Source organism: Lepus europaeus, chromosome 7, assembly GCF_033115175.1.
Source record: "Lepus europaeus isolate LE1 chromosome 7, mLepTim1.pri, whole genome shotgun sequence".
Taxonomy (NCBI): Eukaryota; Metazoa; Chordata; class Mammalia; order Lagomorpha; family Leporidae; genus Lepus; species Lepus europaeus.
Window position 1 is genome coordinate 4,669,554 of NC_084833.1, and position 19,624 is coordinate 4,689,177.

Sequence of the window (19,624 nt, forward strand, 5' to 3'; positions counted from 1 at the left end):
GTCCCTGGGCTCCTGCACCCATGTGGGAGACCCGTAAGAAGCTCCTGGCTCCTTCCTGGCTTTGGATCAGCGCAGCTCCAGCCGTTGCGGCCATCTGGGGAGTGAACTAGTGAATGGAAGACCTCTCTCTCTCTCTACCTTTGTCTTTCAAATAAATAGAATAAATCTTTAAAAACAAATGCTGTAAGTACATAGGTAGGGGATCAAATGAAATTTTATAAATACAGGATTCCTAATTTGGGATGATTAATATATATGATTAGATACATGGAATTTGACATTTTCTGATAAATTAAGACTAATAAATAAATAAATAAATATCAGTGTTTACCAGTTTAGCAGTTTACAGGAAACTTTTCATGCAGAGGTAAGGTGCTCATTTTACTGATGCTATTGAATATATATTTTCCCTTTCTTCCCTGAACCCAAACTAATTAAGCCCTGGGTATAACAGCCAATTTTAGTCACAGAAAGGGAATGCATTCTAAAAAGTAATTTTCAGAGTGAATCTTAGAACAGATGGGTGCTATTACTTCTTCAAATGATTGAATTAAATAAGAATATTTTATTAGGAATTATATATTTTTCTTCTTTCTAACATTTTTACCAAATTTTACATATATAACTTCAAACTTACTATACTTAAAATTTTCAGAATTTCATTACTCTTAACAAGCAGAAATTCAAATTTACACCATTTATTGAGACAACACTGCTTTCTTTCTTAATTATACTAACAGAGCAGTTCCTATAATGCCAACAACAATACCCATCTTGGGCACGAAGTAACATATAGCTCCTAGGACAGATGCACCAGAACGGCTAAGTGATCACATTCATAGCAAACAGGTCAACAACTATTCCTCACAAGATACAATTTCTTCACTAATTGTTATTTAAAACTTTTAATACCTTTGTATTTACCCAGGAAGTTTCAACAATAGTACCATGAACAGAAATTTCTATACCCATTTCTGAGATTCTCCAACTGCTGACAATGCCCCACATTTGTTAATCTGTTCATAATTACTGTTATTATTTTGCTATACTATGTGAGGGTACATTGTGAATATCACAACCTACAAATATTAATTGCTACCTAACGTCAACATGACTTACAGCTTGCAGCCACATAATCCAGTCCTTAGCAACCAGGGCTCTACTGAAAAATTAAGCCTTAACTCCCTAAGTCACGAGTGGGCAAAACAGCAGCTCGCAGATTTGGTTTGTGTCTGTTCTTGGAAAGCCTGCAAAGCAGTAGTGTTTTTCACATTTTACAGTGGTTGAAAAACAACTGAAGAATATCTTATGGCATGCTGAAATTGTACAAAAGTCAAATTTCAGTGTCCATAAATAAAATTATATTTTATTTGAGCCATACTCATTCACTTAAGTATTTCATAAAACAAAGCAGGATTAAGTACTTTTAACAGATAATGAATAACTCATAAAACCTAAATTATTCACTATATGGTCCTTTATAGAGAAATTTTGCCAACTCTTGCCTTAAGGTATCCAGTGGATGCAATGAATTAACTTTTTCCCTCTGCATCTAGAATGGTACCAGCCAGCATGGACCATCCTAGGGAAAACTGAGAAAATAAAGACACACAAGGCTGTAGGGTTTAGTTTGCTCATGGAACCCCCGTTGACAGAGATGATATGCAGATTTATATATTAAAGAAAGTTGGTTCAAGTGTTAGGCAGTAATCAAAGAGACCTCTACATAAATTAAAATTGTGAGACTTGAGTTTACAAATCCCGTTACAACAAATTATTCTATAATCCTAAAAATGAAAAACATGGCTCCAGAGATCAATAGCTATCTATATCTGGCCCTACAAGAACCCAAGATACCAAGAGCCTCAAACAACTGAAATCTCAAAACCAAGTATGTTAGTTCTGTTAAAATTTTTCTCTGTGCTCCCAAAATATGAACATTGCATTTTAATACAAAGAAAAGTTGAAGTTTTGACAACTGTCCATGAATCTCTTGTAATATCTGTCTTAAAAGGAGTAAACCTCTTTGCATCCAAATGTAACAAAAAATACGAACCCGTGTCCGATCTTCAATGTTGTATATTTTTAGCTGCATGGGGATGTTGAAGCTATGCAGAAAGTTGCCTCCAAATACTAACGTGTCTGTAGGAGTATACACGGCATGAATCCAGCCTGGAAGAGAGGGAATACAGGGCAGGTGTTCAGAGCACACAGTACAACGTGGCTTCCTCAGAAACCAGCCCAAGACCCAGCATCACAGCGTTTACTCTCACTCTGCTTCTCTGTCTGGTCAAGTTACTTAACCTCTCAAAGTCTCAATTTCCTCCAGGATAAATTATTTGGTTGTCGGGGAAGTGGATAGGATAGAGCCCAGCATTGTGGCGTAGTTGCCACATGTGATGACAGCATCTCGTATGGGCTAAGTTAGGGCATAAATAGCTTGTTTTTTTTTTTTTTTTTTTTTTTAAATTTTAAAAATTTGTTTATTTGAAGGGCAGAGTTACAGAGAGAGAGGGAGACAGAGAACTTCCATCTGCTAGTTTACTCCCCCAGTGTCTGCAATGGCCAGTGCTGAGCCAGGCTGAAGCCAGGAGCCAGGAGGTTCTTCTGGGTCTCCTACATGGGTGCAAGTACTTGACTCAAGTACTTGGGCCATCTTCTGCTGCTTTCCCAGGTGCATCAGCAGGGAGCTGGATCAGAAGTGGAGCAACCAGGACTGGAACCGGCACCCATATGGGATGCCAGTGTTATAGGCAGCAAGCAGCTTTATCCACTCTGCCACGGTGCCGGCGCCAAGATTTATTTAATTATTTGAAAGGCAGAGTTACAGAAAGAGAAGGAGAGACAGACAGAGAGATCTTCCATCTGCTGGTTCATGCCCCAGATAGACGCAATGGTCAGGGCTGGGGCCCATCAGAAGGCAGGAGACAGGAGCGTCATCCAGGTTTCCCATGTGGGTACAGGGACCCAAGTACTTCAGCCATCTTCTGCTGCTTTCCCAGTGCATCAGCAGGGAGCTGGATCTTAAGTGGCGCAGACAGGACTTGAACTGATGCCCCTATGGAATGCTGGCACCACAGGTGGCGGCTTAACCTGCTACACCACAATGCTGGCCCCCAAACCCTTGTTCTTTACAAGCACTTATTTTGGAACTAGCAACTTGATTTAAAAAAGAAATAATGAATCCACAATCTAGCCTTCAAAGCCTTTCGCTAGAAGAGCCGGTAGTTCCTCACCAGGGGTTATATATCACCTGCAGAGCAGGCCTTCTCTGTAGAGATTCTGGGTTACCAGAGCTCATGTAGGAACCAAACACATAGATCTGACCCTACTGGCAATTCTGACAAACCTTTAATGGAGAAGTACTGCCTTTAAAAGTTTTTTTAAAAAATATATCCTCAGTACCTGCTCCATAATGACAAAAAAGCACACCATTGTTTGCCCACCCTGGCATCATAACCATTGTCGGCAGTAATCCATCAACTATTTTTTCTGTAATAAAAAGTGGCTGACAACCTCCTTGTACCCATCTTGCTTACCTGAGGGAATGACGAAGGTATAGCCCTGTTTGAGCTCAATGCGCTGGCAATCTGATACCCGGTCACCCAGAAAGATGTCTCCCTGTTTCCCTGACAGCAGCCAATTCTCGTACAGCTCCAGGTTGTGGGCTGTAGGGGGGATGAGCCAGAAGACCTGTGAGTTAAAAAACTTCAGTCTGTTAATAGCCATTGACATGACCCAGTCGTCTCCCTCAACTGATGAACAGGTACGTGAGTGAAGACCACCAGGTAAGAGAGGAAAGCAATTCTCCCAGCCTACAGAACTAGACTGGGAAATTCAGAGAGCCCAAGAAAGCAAATCTTCCTCATCCTTCACTTGACCAAGTGGCATTAGGGCCTCCCTGGAGTTTGAATCTAGAATCCAGAACACAGCTGAGCCTGAGAGCAGAGGACATCCATCCTGTTAGCTAGGCAGTACCTAATATGCCTCTGGCTGTCTAGAGGCCTTAGAGACCTAAGCAGCACAGTGAGTTAGATCCATATAATGTCTCTGAGAGACCAACTCCAGTTGCTTTATTTCAGAGTAGTCACTAAAACCAGTAAGATAAAACTTTTAAGACAGCACTAACATGGATTAACTGAGGTTAGCATTTCAGCACAGTGAGTTACGCTGCTGCTGACCATGCTGGCAATCCATATTGGAGTGCCGGTTTGTGTCCTGGCTGCTCTATTTTTTGTTTTGTTTTGTTTTTTGTTTTCACTGATTTATTTATTTGAAAGGCAGAATTACCAAGAGGAAGAGACACAGAGAGATTCTCCATCTGCTGGTTCACTCTGCAAATGGCTACCACAAACTGGGACTGGACCAGGCCAAGGTCAGGAGCCAGAAACTCCATCCCAGTCTCCCACATGGGTGACAGGGGCCCAAGGACCTGGGCCATATCCCCCTGCTTTCCCAGGCCCGTTAGCAGGGAGCTGGACCAGAAGCAGAGCATACAGTACTTGAACTCATGCCAATGTGAATGCTGGCATGGCAGGCAATGGCCAGCCACTGGAAACGGTTGGCTTTAATTAACTATTTATTGTGTTTACATTTAGTGCAGTCATTCTGGCTTAAGTATCCCTCCTGTCTGTCTTCTTCTTCTTCTTCTTTTCTTTTAAGACTTATTTATTTGAAAGGCAGAGTTACAGAGAGACAGACAGAGAGAGAGAGTGTCTTCCATCTGCTAGATCACTCCCCAAATGGCCACAACAACCAGAACTAGGCAGATCTGAAGCCAGGCGCTAGGATCCAGGAGCTTCTTCCAGGTTTCCCACATGGGTACAGCGACCCAAGCACTTGGGCCATCTTCTATTGATTTCCCAGGCCATAGCACAGAGCTGGGTTGGAAGTGGAATAGCGGGTACTTGCAGTGCCCATATGAGATTCTGGCACCGCAGGCTGTGGCCTTATTCACTATGCCACCGGCCCCATTTTTTTTTTTTTTTTTTCCTTCAAGTTTTATTTATTTGAGAGGCAGAGTTAGAGAGTGACAGAGTCAGAGTTAGAGAGAGAGAGAGAGAGATTCTTCCATCCACTGGTTCACTCCCCAAATGGTTGCAACACCGGAGCTGGGCTGATCCGAAGCCAGGAGCCAGTAGCTTCTTCAGGGTCTCCCACGTGGGTGCAGAGGCCCAAGCACTTGGGCTGTCCTCTGCTGCTTTCCAAGGCCATTAGCAGAGAGCTGGATCAGAAGCGGAGCAGCCAGGACTCAAACTGGTGCCCATATGGGATGTCAGCACCGCAGAGGCTTAACTTACTATGCCACAGCATCAGCCCTGGCTGCTCCACTTCTAATCCAGTTCCTTATTAATGAGCCTAGGAAAGCAGCAGAGATGATCCAAGTACTTGGGCCCCTGCCACTCACGTGGAAAAGTTAGATGGAGTTCCAGCTCCTGGCTTCAGCCTAGACCAGTCCTGGCCATTGCAGCCATTTGGGGGAGTGAACCAGCAAATGGAAGACCACATTCTCTCTGCCTTTTAAAATATACAAAAAACAGTGCCAGCATCCCACAGGAGTGCTGGTTTGAGTCCTAGTAGCTCTACTTCCAATCTCCCTGCTGTTGGCCTGTGAAAGCAGAAGGTGGCCCAAGTGCCTGAGCCCCTGCCACCCATGTGGGAAACCTAGATGGAGGTACTGGTTCCTGGCTCCTGGCTCCTGGCTTTGGCCAGGCCCAGCCCGGCCGTTAGGCCATTTAGGGAATGAACCAGTGGATGGAAAATTTCTGTTTCTCCTCCTTTCCTTGTAACTCTGTCTTTCAAACAAATAAATAAATCTTTAAAAATTACTGTTTCCTCTCACAAATGCATTCACTTCAGGGGTCGGCGCTGTGGCACAGTGGGTTAAAGCCCATGTCTGAAGCGCCAGCATCCCATATGGGTGTTGGTTCTAGTCCCAGCTGCTCCTCTTCCGATCCAGCTCTCTGCCATGGCCTGGGAAAGCAGTGGAAGATGGCCCAAGTCCTTGGATCCCTGCAGCCATGTGGGAGATCCGGAAGAAGCTTCTGCCTTCAGATCAGTGCAGCTCCAGCTGTTGTGGCCATCTGGGGAGTGAACTAGCAGATGGAAGACCTCTCTTTCTGTCTCTATCTCTCTCTCTAACTCTGTACTTCTATAAACCTCCGACATTATTTCCAGATTTCCATTCACACATAGCATTCAGAAACTCTGACAAGCTGCAATACAATCTTGCTGAATGGGGATAATCTCTCAAAGCCTATTCCTTTGGTCACATTTCAGATCAATGTCTCTGTACAGGGGAAGTTGGTTTGGATCCTAATTTGCCGATTCCATTGTGAATCTATTCAAAATCTGTTACGTCTCCTACATCATTACACTTTCATGTGTTTACCATGACTAAATAATTACAAATAAAAATGAAGTCCGTATGAACGTGGATTTGATCTTACAGGTTCAGAAATTATCTTGTCCTCTTAAAATCACTTCCTTAACCTTGCCTTGAAGAACTCTGCTTTGGGAATCTGGAGACAAGACCGTTGAGGTTTACTAGGTTCTGTGCTGACATTGGTGTAATCACAGCAGACTGGATTAATATTATTTCCTACTCTTGGCCAAGAAGGTCATCTTAATCTTCAGTTTTCTCTAGATTGGAACAGGGGCAAGTTCCTCACAGATTCATTTCCAGAGTACAGTAAGTATACATGAACTGAGCAAAGCCACATAACCAGCTTCCTATCTCAAACCCATCACAGCCATGACCATACCTTTCCCCCTTGATGGATGTGATACCAAACAGAGGTACCACCAAAGTCCACATGGAAGTCAGTATAGCAGCCTCGAACACTCATTAGACAGTACCTGACCCAAAGAAAAGCAGGAGCATTAGTGTACTAATGAAAAGGAGGGCATGTCTTACCATAATGTCACACTCTGCTTTTGTGTACACCCCCAACCTTCCATCCAAACAGCTCCCAGCAGGTGGAGGGAATGCAATTTCACATCACATTACAAAAAGAATGGTCCTTCCCTTTAACCATGAGACCACATGCTGTGGTTCTCTCTCACATACTCCTTTTAGAACTGTGAAGTCGACTCTCTAAACAAGTCTTCTTTTTGATCATTCAGGACAGACAGGAGAGCTCTTGCGGGAGTCTTCCCCCAGCACAGTGAGGAACTGCAGGGTGAGTCACTTACTTCTGCACTTTAGGGTACTGCATCTCCAAGATGGCATTTGTAGATTCAGTCTGACTTTCTTTCAAATGCCTTGGCCACATGTTGTCTACCCAGTCAATGAAATCCACCTTTAACAAAAAACACAGGAAACATTTAGATCCAAGAGAAGGGCTTGGATTAAAGGGGAATTTTAAAAGAAAAATAGAATTCCTTGAAATATACACCAAAATGGCTACAATTTTTTTTTTTTTATGACAGGCAGAGTTAGACAGAGAGAAAGGTCTTCCTTCCGTTGGTTCACCCCCAAAATGGCTGCTATGGCCGGCGTGCTGCGCCGATCTGAAGCCAGGAGCCAGGTGCCTCCTCCTGGTCTCCCATGCGGGTGCAGGGTCCAAGCACTTCGGCCATCCTCCACTGCCTTCCCGGGCCACAGCAGAGAGCTGGACTGGAAGAGGAGCAACCAGGATAGAACCAGCAACCCAACTGGGACTAGAACCCAGAGTACCAGCACCACAGGCAGAGGATTAGCTTAGTGAGCCACGAAAATGCTACAGTTTAATCAAAAGCAAATTAAGGCAAGCTGTTGGTGAACCTTAGTTACTAGGAAAACATTCTAGAAACAATTATTCAATGAGAATAAAGGCCAATGGTTCCAGCAACACAATTAAAGACAGCACTGACTCAAATGGAGTCATCAAGTGACATAGTAGTGTCCAACCAAGAATTCTCTGCTCTGTCAACACCAGGGTAACTTGTTTTTTTTTTTTGTTTTTTTTTTTTTTTTTTTTTTTGAGCCAATAAAAGGTACTTTCTGGATGGTACCTGTAAACTCACCACTGTAAAAGTGTAGCTAAGATACCAAATGTTTAAAAAAATAATAATAAAAAAGACAAAATATGGGGCCAGTGCTGTGGCTCACTTGGTTAATCCTCCGCCTGCAGCGCCGGCATCCCATATAGGTGCCAGGTTCTAGTCCCAGCTGCTCCTCTTCCAGTCCAGCTCTCTGCTATGGCCTGGGAAGGCAGTGGAGGATGGCCCAGGTGCTTGGGCCCTGCACCCACATGGGAGACCAGGATGGGGCACCTGGCTCCTGGCTTCGGATCAGCGCAGTACTGGCCATGGGGCCATTTGGGGAGTGAACCAACGGAAGGAGGACCTTTTTCTCTGTCTCCCTCTCTGTCTATAACTCTGTCAAATAAATTAAAAAAAAAAAAAAAAAAAGACAAAATACAAAGAAAAGAAGGGCCAGAACCATGGTGCAGTAGGTTAATCCTCTGCCTGCAACGCCGGCATCCCATATGGGTGCTGGTTCTAGTGCCAGCTGCTCCTCTTCCAATCTAGCTCTCTGCTATGGCCTGGGAAAGCAGTAGAAGATGGCTCACATGCTTGGGCCTCTGCACCCACGTGGGAGACCAGGAAGAAGCTCCTGGCTCCCGGCTTTGGATTGGTGCAGCTCAGGCCGTTGTGGCCATCTGGGGAGTGAACCAGTGGAGGGAAGATCTCTGTCTCTCCCTCTCACTGTCTGTAGTCTACCTCTCAAATAAATAAAAATCTGAAAAGAAAAGAAAGGAAAAGAGGAGAGGAGAGGGGAGGGGAGGGGAGGGGAGGGGAGAGAAGAGCAGAGAAGAGCAGAGAAGAGAAGAGAAGAGAAGAGAAAAGAAAAGAAGAGAAGAGAAGAGAAAAGAAAAGAAAAGAAAAGAAAAGAAAAGAAAAGAAAAGAAAAGAAAAGAAATCAAATCCAGCCTGGATTTGCAGTCTTTCTTGGGCAACATACTACAGAAACTGCTAGGTTAGAAATCAGAGCCCCAGGTTCATCAGGTCTTCTTGAAATCATGTGAGGCTTTGGAATTCATCTGTAAAACGAAGATAATTATTTCCAAGGGATGCTGTGAGGATTACATGCAAATACCTGCTACAATTTTTGAAGTAATGTTATCAGAGTTTCATATTCTGTTTTAAATATTATCTGCTGAAAGAAATGAGATCAAAAGCAATCTAAGTTTATTTCTACATTTTTCAATGAATCACAGCACGCCTCCCACTGTCTGTACCCAATCACTGAACTCCTTGAGAGCTTTTGGTAGATCAAGTGTGACAGCCAAACAACCACGAATCAGGACATGCCACCAGTAGCATATAGCCGTAAAAACACTTGTGTATTTGATCAGTGTATCTAGGCAAACACAACATGTGCAGATGTCCCATGGAAACCCAGGTGTTAACTGTGGGAGAGTGGACAGGACATCAATGACACGGAAGAAAACAAGCAAGAGGACCAACACTTAAGGTTAAGCTGCTGCTGCTTTTCAGAGACTGCTCAGAGCAGATAGTTCTACCCAAGCATCGAGGCCTCGAGCACTGAATGAGAACCAAACACCCTTTTCTTTCAAATGCAATCTACTTTCTGTTCCTCACTGTGGATGCCTGCGTCTCTCATCACCTTGTTCAGTCATTTGGAAAGTCTTTAACAGAATAATAATATACTTGCTCCACAGACTATACGTTCTCAGTCTGGATAGGGAAAGAAAGGACTGGAACATATTAGTATTTTTTACCAAGTGTTCACTGAAAAACATCAGAATTTCTCACCTGTAGCAGCAAGCCATTCTCACCTCCCTTTCTTTGGTAGTTCACACATCACGTGACTACACAGAGAATGTGTGGTGATACGTCTGTACTTTGCTTCTTGGGTTAATGCTTAGCCTCTGGATAGGCTCCTTGCTACGTATCCTGATCCACATGGGAGCAAGTCTCCAGCGAGGATAACCACCAGCTTCAACATGTTCTGCACTAAAACCAGGGCCAGTATCTAGGACCCTATATATATATATATATATATATATATATATATATATAATTTTTTTTTTTTGGACAGGCAGAGTGGACAGTGAGAGAGAGACAGAGAGAAAGGTCTTCCTTTTCCGTTTGTTCACCCCCCAATGGCCGCTGCGGCCAGCGCGCTACGGCCGGCACACTGCGCTGATCTGAAGCCAGGAGTCAGGTGCTTATCCTGGTGTCCCATGGGGTGCAGGGCCCAAGCACCTGGGCCATCCTCCACTGCACTCCCGGGCCACAGTAGAGAGCTGGCCTGGAAGAGGAGCAACAGGGACAGAATCCGGCGCCCCGACTGGGACTAGAACCAGGTGTGCCGGCGCTGCAGGCGGAGGATTAGCCTATTGAGCCGCGGCGCCGGCCTTCTAGGCCCCAATATTAATACACTGTGAAAACAACTCACCCCTACAAATTTCCTTTTCACAAAACAAATGTGGACACAGTAGCTGCCAAGGAGTTTTTCTACCTCTCAGTCACCACTAGAGTAACAGAAACAAAAAATCCTTCACATCTCAGCACAGAACTCCACTTCATGCCAGCTACCAAAACCGGCACGTACCAGCTATCCACCTCACTCCCCCATACCTTCCCCTACCTCCTTTCCTTCCTTCCTTTTTTTTTCTTTTTTCTTTTAAGACTTATTTATTTGAAAAGCAGAGTGAGAAGAGAGAGGGAAGAGACAAAGAGATCTTTTATCTGCTGGTTCACCCCCCAAATGGCCACAACAGCCAGGGCTGGGCCAGGACGAAGCCAGGACCCCAGAGCTCCATCTGGGTCTCCCACATGGGTGGTAGGAACCCAAGTACTTGGGTCATTTTCCACTGCTTTCCCAAGCACAGTAGCAGGGAGCTAGTTTGGAAGTGGAACAGCCAGCACTTGAACCAGCACTCTGATAGGGGATGCCAGCATTGCAAATGGCAACCTAATGGCTACTCCACAACACTGATCCCCAAAGCCCTATTTCTACACATGTTGTCCTTTAGGCCTGCAATTCTAGTCTCCCTCTGTATGCCTCAGTATTATATTTTTTTTAAAAGCACAACTCGTCCCTTTAAAGATTAATTAATTTATTTGAAAGGCAGAGTTAGAGGCACAGAAAGGGAGAGTGCGAGTGAGATCTTCCATCCACTGATTCACTCCTCAAATGGCTGCAATGGCCAGAGCTGGGCCAATCTGAAGCCAGGAGCAAAGAACTTCTTCCTGGTCTCCCACACGGGTACAGGGACCCAAGGACTTGGGTCATCCTCCATTGCTTTCCCAGGCCATAACAGGGAGCTGGATTGGAAGTGGAGCAGCCGGGACTCAAACCGGTACCCATATGGGAAGCTGGCACTGCAGGCAGCAGCCTTACCTGCTACACCACAGCGCCGGCGCCAAGCAGCTGGGTCTTTAACTGCTACATCGCAGTACTGGCCCCTGCTTCATTATTTATTTTATGTCAAGAGCTTCCAAGAGCTTCCCCTAATTCTCCAGTTTAGATTGCGTAGTTTCTTCTTATATGCCCCCACACATTTCTGTACTTATTTACTTTTGAAGTACTTACCATATTGTAGTTTATTAAAATGCCTAGTTTCTGGGACCAGCACTGTGGCGCAGCGGGTAAAGCCGCCGCCTGCAGTGCCAGCATCCCACATGGGTGCTGGTGCGAGTCCCGGCTGCTCCACTTGTGATCCAGCTCTCTGCTATGGCCCAGGAAAGCAGGAGGATGGCTCAAGTCCTTGTGCCCTGCACCCGTATGGGAAATCAGGAGGAAGCTCCTGGCTCCTGGCTTCAGATTGGTGCAGTTCTGGCTGCTGCGGCCAACTGGGGAGTGAACCAGCGGATGGAAGACATCTCTCTGTGTAACTCTGACTTTCAGATAAATAAATAAATAAATCTTTTAAATAAAATAAAATGCCTAGTTTCTTATCTTTCTTCCCTATGAGTCTCTAAGCATTTTGAGGACAAGAATGATTTTTCACTGTCTCTAGCACATATTCGAATTTTTAGCATGCCATGGGCATCTGATAAACTGTTAAGCAAACTTTGAAGGTGGTAAAGACCACAGTCATCAGGAGATTATGTAACTCTAGGTTTAAGAAGTAACAACAGGGGCCCAGCGCTGCGGTTCGGTGGGTTAAAGCTGCCATCTGCAGCGCTGGCATCCCATAGGAACACCAGTTCAGTCCTGGCTGCTCCACTTCACATTTAGCTCCCAGTTTATGTGCCTGGGAAAGCAACAGATGGCGAGCCAAGTGCTTGAGTACCTGTACCCGTGTAGGAGACTGGGAAGAAGCTTCTGGCTTCAGCCTGGCCCAGCCTTGCCTACTGCAGGCATTAGGAGAATGAACCAGTAGATGGAAGATTCTCTCTCTCTAGCTCTTTCAAATACATATAAAAGTCTTTTAAAAAAAAGAAAAATAAGCAACAGTATGAAATGGTCTGCATTTTGACTGTGGTGGAATTCAACATGAATAAATATTTATTAAAACTCACTGAACTGCCGGCGCCATGGCTCAACAGGCTAATCCTCCGCCTTGCGGCGCCGGCACACCGGGTTCTAGTCCCGGTTAGGGCGCCGGATTCTATCCCGGTTGCCCCTCTTCCAGGCCAGCTCTCTGCTATGGCCCGGGAAGGCAGTGGAGGATGGCCCAAGTGCTTGGGCCCTGCACCCGCATGGGAGACCAGGAGAAGCACCTGGCTCCTGCCATTGGATCAGCGTGGTGCGCCGGCTGCAGCGGCCATTGGAGGGTGAACCAATGGCAAAAAGGAAGACCTTTCTCTCTGTCTCTCTCTCACTATCCACTCTGTCAAAAAAACAAAACAAAACAAAAAACTCACTGAACTATATTTCTAAAATGAGTGTGTGCATCTATTGCTTGTCAATTTGACCTCAATAAAGTTAGTGTTTTAAAATGCATTAAGGAGATATACTGGAAAATACTTAAATAACTGAAGGTATGTATAATGGGGAAAAATATCAGTAGAATCAGCACGGCATTGCTTACACAGCCAGGTCATAAAAAGCCTGCTTGCTTTTTAAACAGTAACCTTGGTTAAAGGTCACTAATCTTTCTGGCCATGCTTTAGGTCCCTGAAACACACTGCTGTATTGTAGCTTCTGTTCTCCAGTTAATTTTCTATCTCTAATCTCTTTCATAGGTTCTATTCTTAGTAATTTTTATAAACTGATAAAGCTGTTGTATCATTAAAATTGGGGATAAAATGAATAAATTCAAGGTGCTACAAAGAAGGTATCATGTGTAAATACTCACATATTTCTAAATCTTAATAATGGAAATGTATGATCCAGGTCATTTTATATTTATAGCTATAATCATTATTTTTGAATTAAAATTATAGGAATATTAAGGAAAAAATATGTATAAACAAGGTTGAATTCTTACATCATTCTCTTAATGAATTATTTACTTAAAATTTGTTTTTTCATTGGAGTGGGTGTTTTGTTACAGTGGCTTAAGCCACCATTTAAGATGCCAATACCTCATATGGGAGTGCTGATTCAAGTTCCAGCTGCTCTGCTTCCAACCCAGCTCCTCATGATGTACCTCAGAAAACAACCAGATGATAGGCCGGCGCCGCGGCTCAATAGGCTAATCCTCCGCCTTGCGGCGCCAGCACACCGGGTTCTAGTCCCGGTCGGGGCACCGATCCTGTCCCGGTTATCCCTCTTCCAGGTCAGCTCTCTGCTGTGGCCAGGGAGTGCAGTGGATGATGGCCCAGGTGCTTGGGCCCTGCAACCCATGGGAGACCAGGAGAAGCACCTGGCTCCTGCCATTGGATCAGCGCGGTGCGCCAGCCGCAGCGCGCCGGCGGCAGCGGCCATTGGAGGGTGAACCAATGGCAAAGGAAGACCTTTCTCTCTGTCTCTCTCTCTCACTGTCCACTCTGCCTGTCAAAAAAAAAAATTAAAAAAAAAAAAAAAAAAAAAAAAAAAAACAACCAGATGACGGCCCTAACATCTGGCCCCTGCCACCCATGTGGGAGACCAGGATACAGTTCAAGCAATCACCACATTTCAACTTTGAAACCAAATGGTATAATTAGGGTAATTTCAGTGGAGACAGGATAAAACACCGAGACCTTGGCTTCAATAAAATGACAAGAACATTCCAAGTCCTACAGTACTATGTAGAATACTTGAATCAATCAAGCTTAGAATCAGAAATTCAATGAATAAAAATGGTTGAAAATGACAGTGTAGGGGCTGGTGTTGTGGTGCAGCAGGTTAAGCAACTACAACACAGGCATCGCATATCAGAGAACCAGTTCAAGTCCCAGCTGCTCTGCTTCCAATCCAGCTCCCTGCTAATGTGCCTAGAAAAGCAGAAGATGGCCCAGTATTTGGGCCCCGCCACTCATGTGGGAGACCTGGATGGAGCTCTGGGCTCCTGGCTTCCTTGCAGTCATTGATGAGAGAACTGATAGCTGTTAACTCTCTCTCTCTCTGCCTCTTCCTCTCTATCATTCTGCCTTTCAAATAAATAAAATGAATCAAAAAGAAAGACTAGGTATATTCTGAAGTGAAACCATTCCGTCTCAGGGAAATGTGCTCTCAACATGATACAGACAGACACCACTTTACCAAGAGATGGGTTACATTAAAATCTGTCTTCAGGAAGACAAAATACCAAAACAAATACACTAACTTTCCCTTAGAATAGGTTGCCATCCAGTACTACTAATCACCTACCAATCCTACTTGAGAAATCATTTCATTAATGCTCACCGGTTCTAATCAAACTTCCCATCAATACGTATCTCATCAACTGAGGTAAGACTCCTCTCCATTACACGCAAAGCTCCAAGTCCTATGATTAGGTCAATGGTGATGCAAATCAGAATGGCCCCGTCCTATACAAAGTTAAGTTTTTTGAAAAATGAAGAGTCTCCTAAAAATACATGTTATTCATATCAAATAGTCTTGCTTACCTTCAGGTTAATCTTGATAAGTACAAAAAGCCTAAGTCTTCCAGTATTAAAAACAGCCCTTTTGGTGACAAATGACAAATGGAGAAAATGGTTAGACTAACCGTGGAGGGCCTCTGCACCATGTTTTCTAGCCTGGTATGGCTGAACTCTAGGCTGATGACATTATAGAGCTTCTCTCGCTCCTCTTCTGGGGTCTCGTAGTAGCGAGTCCACTGGGCCATGGTCATCTCAATGCCCTTCTGTGTGTTCACATCCATGACATCCACCATGCGGCGACTCCCTACCATGAAAGACACATTGATTACTTCTACTGAGCCACTAATATTTTTAAATACTTGCATAAGAACATGAAACACAAGTGGAAGAAAATAAAATGTCCGCTCTTATGTAAGGTATCAGTAATAGAAAAGGAGAGAGTTCTCACTTGAGATGGACAATCATAATCAAATTCCAGAGAATACAAAAGGTGATAATTTTAAAAATAACAATGATTCCTTCTGGTATGTTTATTACACCATCAGCTGTTGAATCTTTTATGTAATATCTCATTTATGGCCGGTGCTGTGGCTTAACAGGCTAATCCTCCACCTTGCGGCGCCGGCACACCGGGTTCTAGTCCCAGTTGGGGCGCCGGATTCTATCCCGGTTGCCCCTCTTCCAGGCCAGCTCTCTGCTATGGCCCGGGAAGACAGTGGAGGATGGCCCAGGTCTTTGGGCCCTGCACCCGCATGGGAGACCAGGAGAGGCGCCTGGCTCCTGGCTTCGGATCAGCACAATGCGCCGGCCGCAGCGGCCATTGGAGGGTGAACCAGCGGTAAGAAGGAGGACCTTTCTCTCTGTCTCTCCCTCTCACTATCCACTCTGCCTGTCAAAAAATTTAAAAAAAATTTAAAAAAAAGAAAAAAAAATATCTCATTTAATCCTGACAATTCTAAATGCTAAGTCCTAATCTCCATTCCATACATGAAAAACAGGTATTAGGTAAGTTGCAAGACAAGAGCTTAGGCAACTACCTCTAGAGTCAAGGCTCTTATCAATGGAGCTCTATCTGCTCTGATGCAGGTTTGAAGGGAGACTTAATCTGTTCCACGATTTGAATAAATGAACACTAGATGCCATCTGAATTTGTCCATTCTGCTATGCAATGGGGCTATGGCATCAGTAGACGATATATTCCTGTGGACCCATCACTGTATATGTAGCCCACTGTTGACTGGAAAGTTACCTAATGTGTAACTATACTTTAAAATGACTATAATGACAAATTTTATGTTACCTGTATTTAGTCACAATAAAAACTTAAAAGTAAATGCTTTAGGAGTATAGAGCAAAATAAAAGCAAAGTTCTAATCTCCCAATGCTTACAGAGCATTAAGTACTCTGTGTATGTAGACTGTTTAGAAAATAATGATATATATATATCATTATATACATATATATTTAAAACAATGACAGTCATAGTAGTGACTAACATTTACTGGGATTTCAGTATGTGTAGACTTTGTATTAAGCACTTGCCCCAGGTCACACAGCTAAGTGACTACTGGAACTGGGGTCTGAGCCCAGACACTTTCACTGCACAGTCCCGGCTCCTGCACAACAAGCTGTATTCACAAAGTGTACATGACAAGAGGGCTTCCTTCTTTCTGGGACATAAACTGGCATTGGAGGAATAAAATTCTACGTTAGGTTGAGAAGAACTGGACTAGCAAAAACACAAATGGATTATTGCAATCATTTGTTCACTGCACTGTGACAATCACTAGTTATTCAAGAAACAAAAACATGTAACTTCAAAAAACTGGAAAGTCAGCCGTAAGTTGACATTTCTTTTTATTTCTAACTGATATAACAATTGTAGTATGTATTCATGGGGTAGAATATGACATTAAATACATGCATACAATGTATAATGACCAGATCAGATTAACTGGCGTATCTGTCACCTCAGGCATTGACCATTTTGGGAAGATTTAAAATTCTCTCTACAGGCTATTTCAAAGTAATTTTTTTTTGGACACACAGAGTTGGACAGTGAGAGAGAGACAGAAAGATCTTCCTTCCGTCGGTTCATCCCCCAAGTGGCCACCAGGGCAGGTGCTGCGCTGATCTGAAGCCAGGAGCCAGGTGCTTCCTCCTGGTCTCCCATGCGGGTGCAGGGCCCAAGCACTTGGGCCATCCTCCACTGCCTTCCCGGGCCACAGCAGAGAGCTGGGCTGGAAGAGGAGCAACCGGGACAGAATTCGGCGCCCCAACCGGGACTAGAACCCGGGGTGCCAGCACTGCAAGCGGAGGATTAGCCTATTGAGCCATGGCGTCAGCCTCAAAGTAATGATTGCCAATCACTGTTCTTGCTGTCCTACAGGAGTTATTCCTCCTAGCCAATTCCATTCACCATCCTCTGTCTCTCCAACCCCCACTGCGGCACAGTGGGCTAATCCTCTGCCTGTAGTGCCAGCATCCCGTATGTGTGCTGGCTTGTATCCTGGCTGCTCCTCTTCTGATCCAGCTCTCTGTTATGGGCTGGGCCCCTGCCACCCTCATGGGAGGCCCAGAAGGTGCTCCTGGCTCCTGGCTTCAGATCAGTCCAGCTCCAGCCGTTACAATCATCTGGGGAGCAAACCAGTGGATGGAAGACCTCTCTCTCTGTCTCTCCCTCTCTCTGTCTGCAACTCTCTCAAATAAACAAATCAATCTTAAAAAAAAAATACAATCAGCCGGCGCCGCAGCTCAATAGGCTAATCTTCCACCTGTGGCGTCGGCACCCCGGGTTCTAGTCCCAGTCGGGGTGCTGGATTCTATCCCAGTTGCCCCTCTTCCAGGCCAGCTCTCTGCTGTGGCCCAGGAGTGCAGTGGAGGATGGCCCAAGTCCTTGGGCCCTGCACCCCATGGGAGACCAGGAGAAGCACCTGGCTCCTGGCTTCAGATCAGCGCAGTGCGCCAGCCGCAGCACACCGGTTGCAGCGGCCATTGGAGGGTGAACCAACGGTAAAGGAAGACCTTTCTCTCTCTCTCACTGTCCACTCTGCCTGCCAAAAAAACAAAACAAAACAAAACAAACAAACACAAAAAACAATCAGGGTTGAGACTGTGGCACAGCAGGTTAAGCCTCAGCCTGCAACACCAGCATTTCACATGGGTACCGGTTTATATCCCGGCTGTTCCTCTTCCGATCCAGCTCCCTGCTAACAGCCTGGGAAAGAGGTGGAAGATGGCTCCTTTAGCTACATAGGAGCCCCAGAAGAATGACCACCAGCAGATGGAAGATCTCTCTGTCCCTTTCTCTCTATTTCTCTGTAACTTTGTCTTTCAAATAAATTAATCTTAAAAAAAAAAAAAAAAGAGGTGGGGCCTTTGAGAGGACTCCACAGTAGGTAGCACTGTTCTCCTTGCACTAAAAGGCCTTTCTCCCTCACTCTATCATGCAGCAAATGTCCTTTGCCAGATGCTAGCTACTTGACAATGGGTTTCCCACCCTCCAGAACTATAAGCCAAGAAACTTCTGTTCACTATAAATTACCTACTCTCAGTTATTCTGTTACAGAAGTACAAAACAAACTAAGCATAAGGGGACATGTGGGACATCTAGCAGCCCAAGATTTGCATTTTATGAGTACCAAGAGGAAAAAAGAGAAAGGGGCAGAGAGAATATTTGAAGAAATAATGGCTGAAAAATTCCCAAATTTGATAAAAAACATGAACATCTGAAAACCTCCACGAACCCTAGGTAAGATGAACTCGAAGAGACACACAACTGAGACATGTTATAATCAAACTTCCAAAGGCAAAGAAAGGCACTTGGAAGTGTTAGAGAAGTGACTCTGATCCCACAAAGGGATCTTAGTAAGACTGTGAGTAGAATATTAGCATTTTGTTGTTGCTGCTGGAACAAAACAACTGCTTACTTAACTTACAGCTTTGGAGGCTCAAAGTCCAAGATGGAGGGCCCCAGAGGCTGAAGCGACTGTGGCATGCTGTGGGGGCCAACGGATGGCCTCTTGGCAGGAGTGTGAGAGAGGAGGGAGCACATGGTGAGATGGGGAGACTAAGTGATCCCGGGGTCAGTCCTGCTCTTTTATAACTTTGTCTTGATGGGACCAACGGGAGTTCTACAGCAACTGAGTTGGTCCTCTCTTAGGGCAGTGACCCAGTTACCTTCCACTAGGCCTTATCTCTCACATTGCCACACCAAGCATCTGACACATTAACCCATGGAGGAAAAAGCACATCCAAACCATAGCAAGCAGTTTTCTCATCAGAAACTTTGGGAGTACAGGAGCCACTGAGCCAATACATCCAGAGTGTTTAAAAACAAAGGGGTCAGCATTGTGGCACAGTAGGTAAAACTACTACCTGTGACCCCAGAACTCCCATATGGGTGCTGCTTCAAGTCCCAGCAGCTCTACCTCTGAACAACTCCATGCTAGTGTACCTGGGAAAGCAGCAGAAAATGGCCCAAGTGCATGGGCCCCTGCCACCCATGTGGGAGACCTGGAAGACGTTCCTGGCTTCTGGCTTTGGACCAGAGAGCTCTGGCCAATGTAGCTACTTAGGGAGTAAGCCAGTGGATAGAGAATCTCTCTGTCCCTGTTTCTCTCAGTAACTCTGCCTTTCAAATAAATAAATTTTTTAAAAGAGAGAAAAGTAAGTAGGTAGACAGACAGATATGGGGGCTGTCACTGTAGCT

The 19,624-nt window shown here is 44.8% G+C and overlaps 1 protein-coding gene across 1 annotated transcript in view; it reads right to left on the bottom strand.

The window, feature by feature from the left end:
• The window catches only part of KDM2A (lysine demethylase 2A), a 131,583-nt gene that overhangs the window by 31,542 nt on the left and 80,417 nt on the right, over positions 1-19,624 (bottom strand). The window contains exons 6-10 of the mRNA XM_062195755.1: positions 15,039-15,217; positions 7,195-7,301; positions 6,765-6,858; positions 3,540-3,693; positions 2,057-2,172 (exon numbers count right to left, since the gene is read on the bottom strand). Of these exons, the coding sequence (XP_062051739.1) occupies positions 2,057-2,172; positions 3,540-3,693; positions 6,765-6,858; positions 7,195-7,301; positions 15,039-15,217 (650 nt within the window). The remainder of the gene's footprint in view (positions 1-2,056; positions 2,173-3,539; positions 3,694-6,764; positions 6,859-7,194; positions 7,302-15,038; positions 15,218-19,624) is intronic.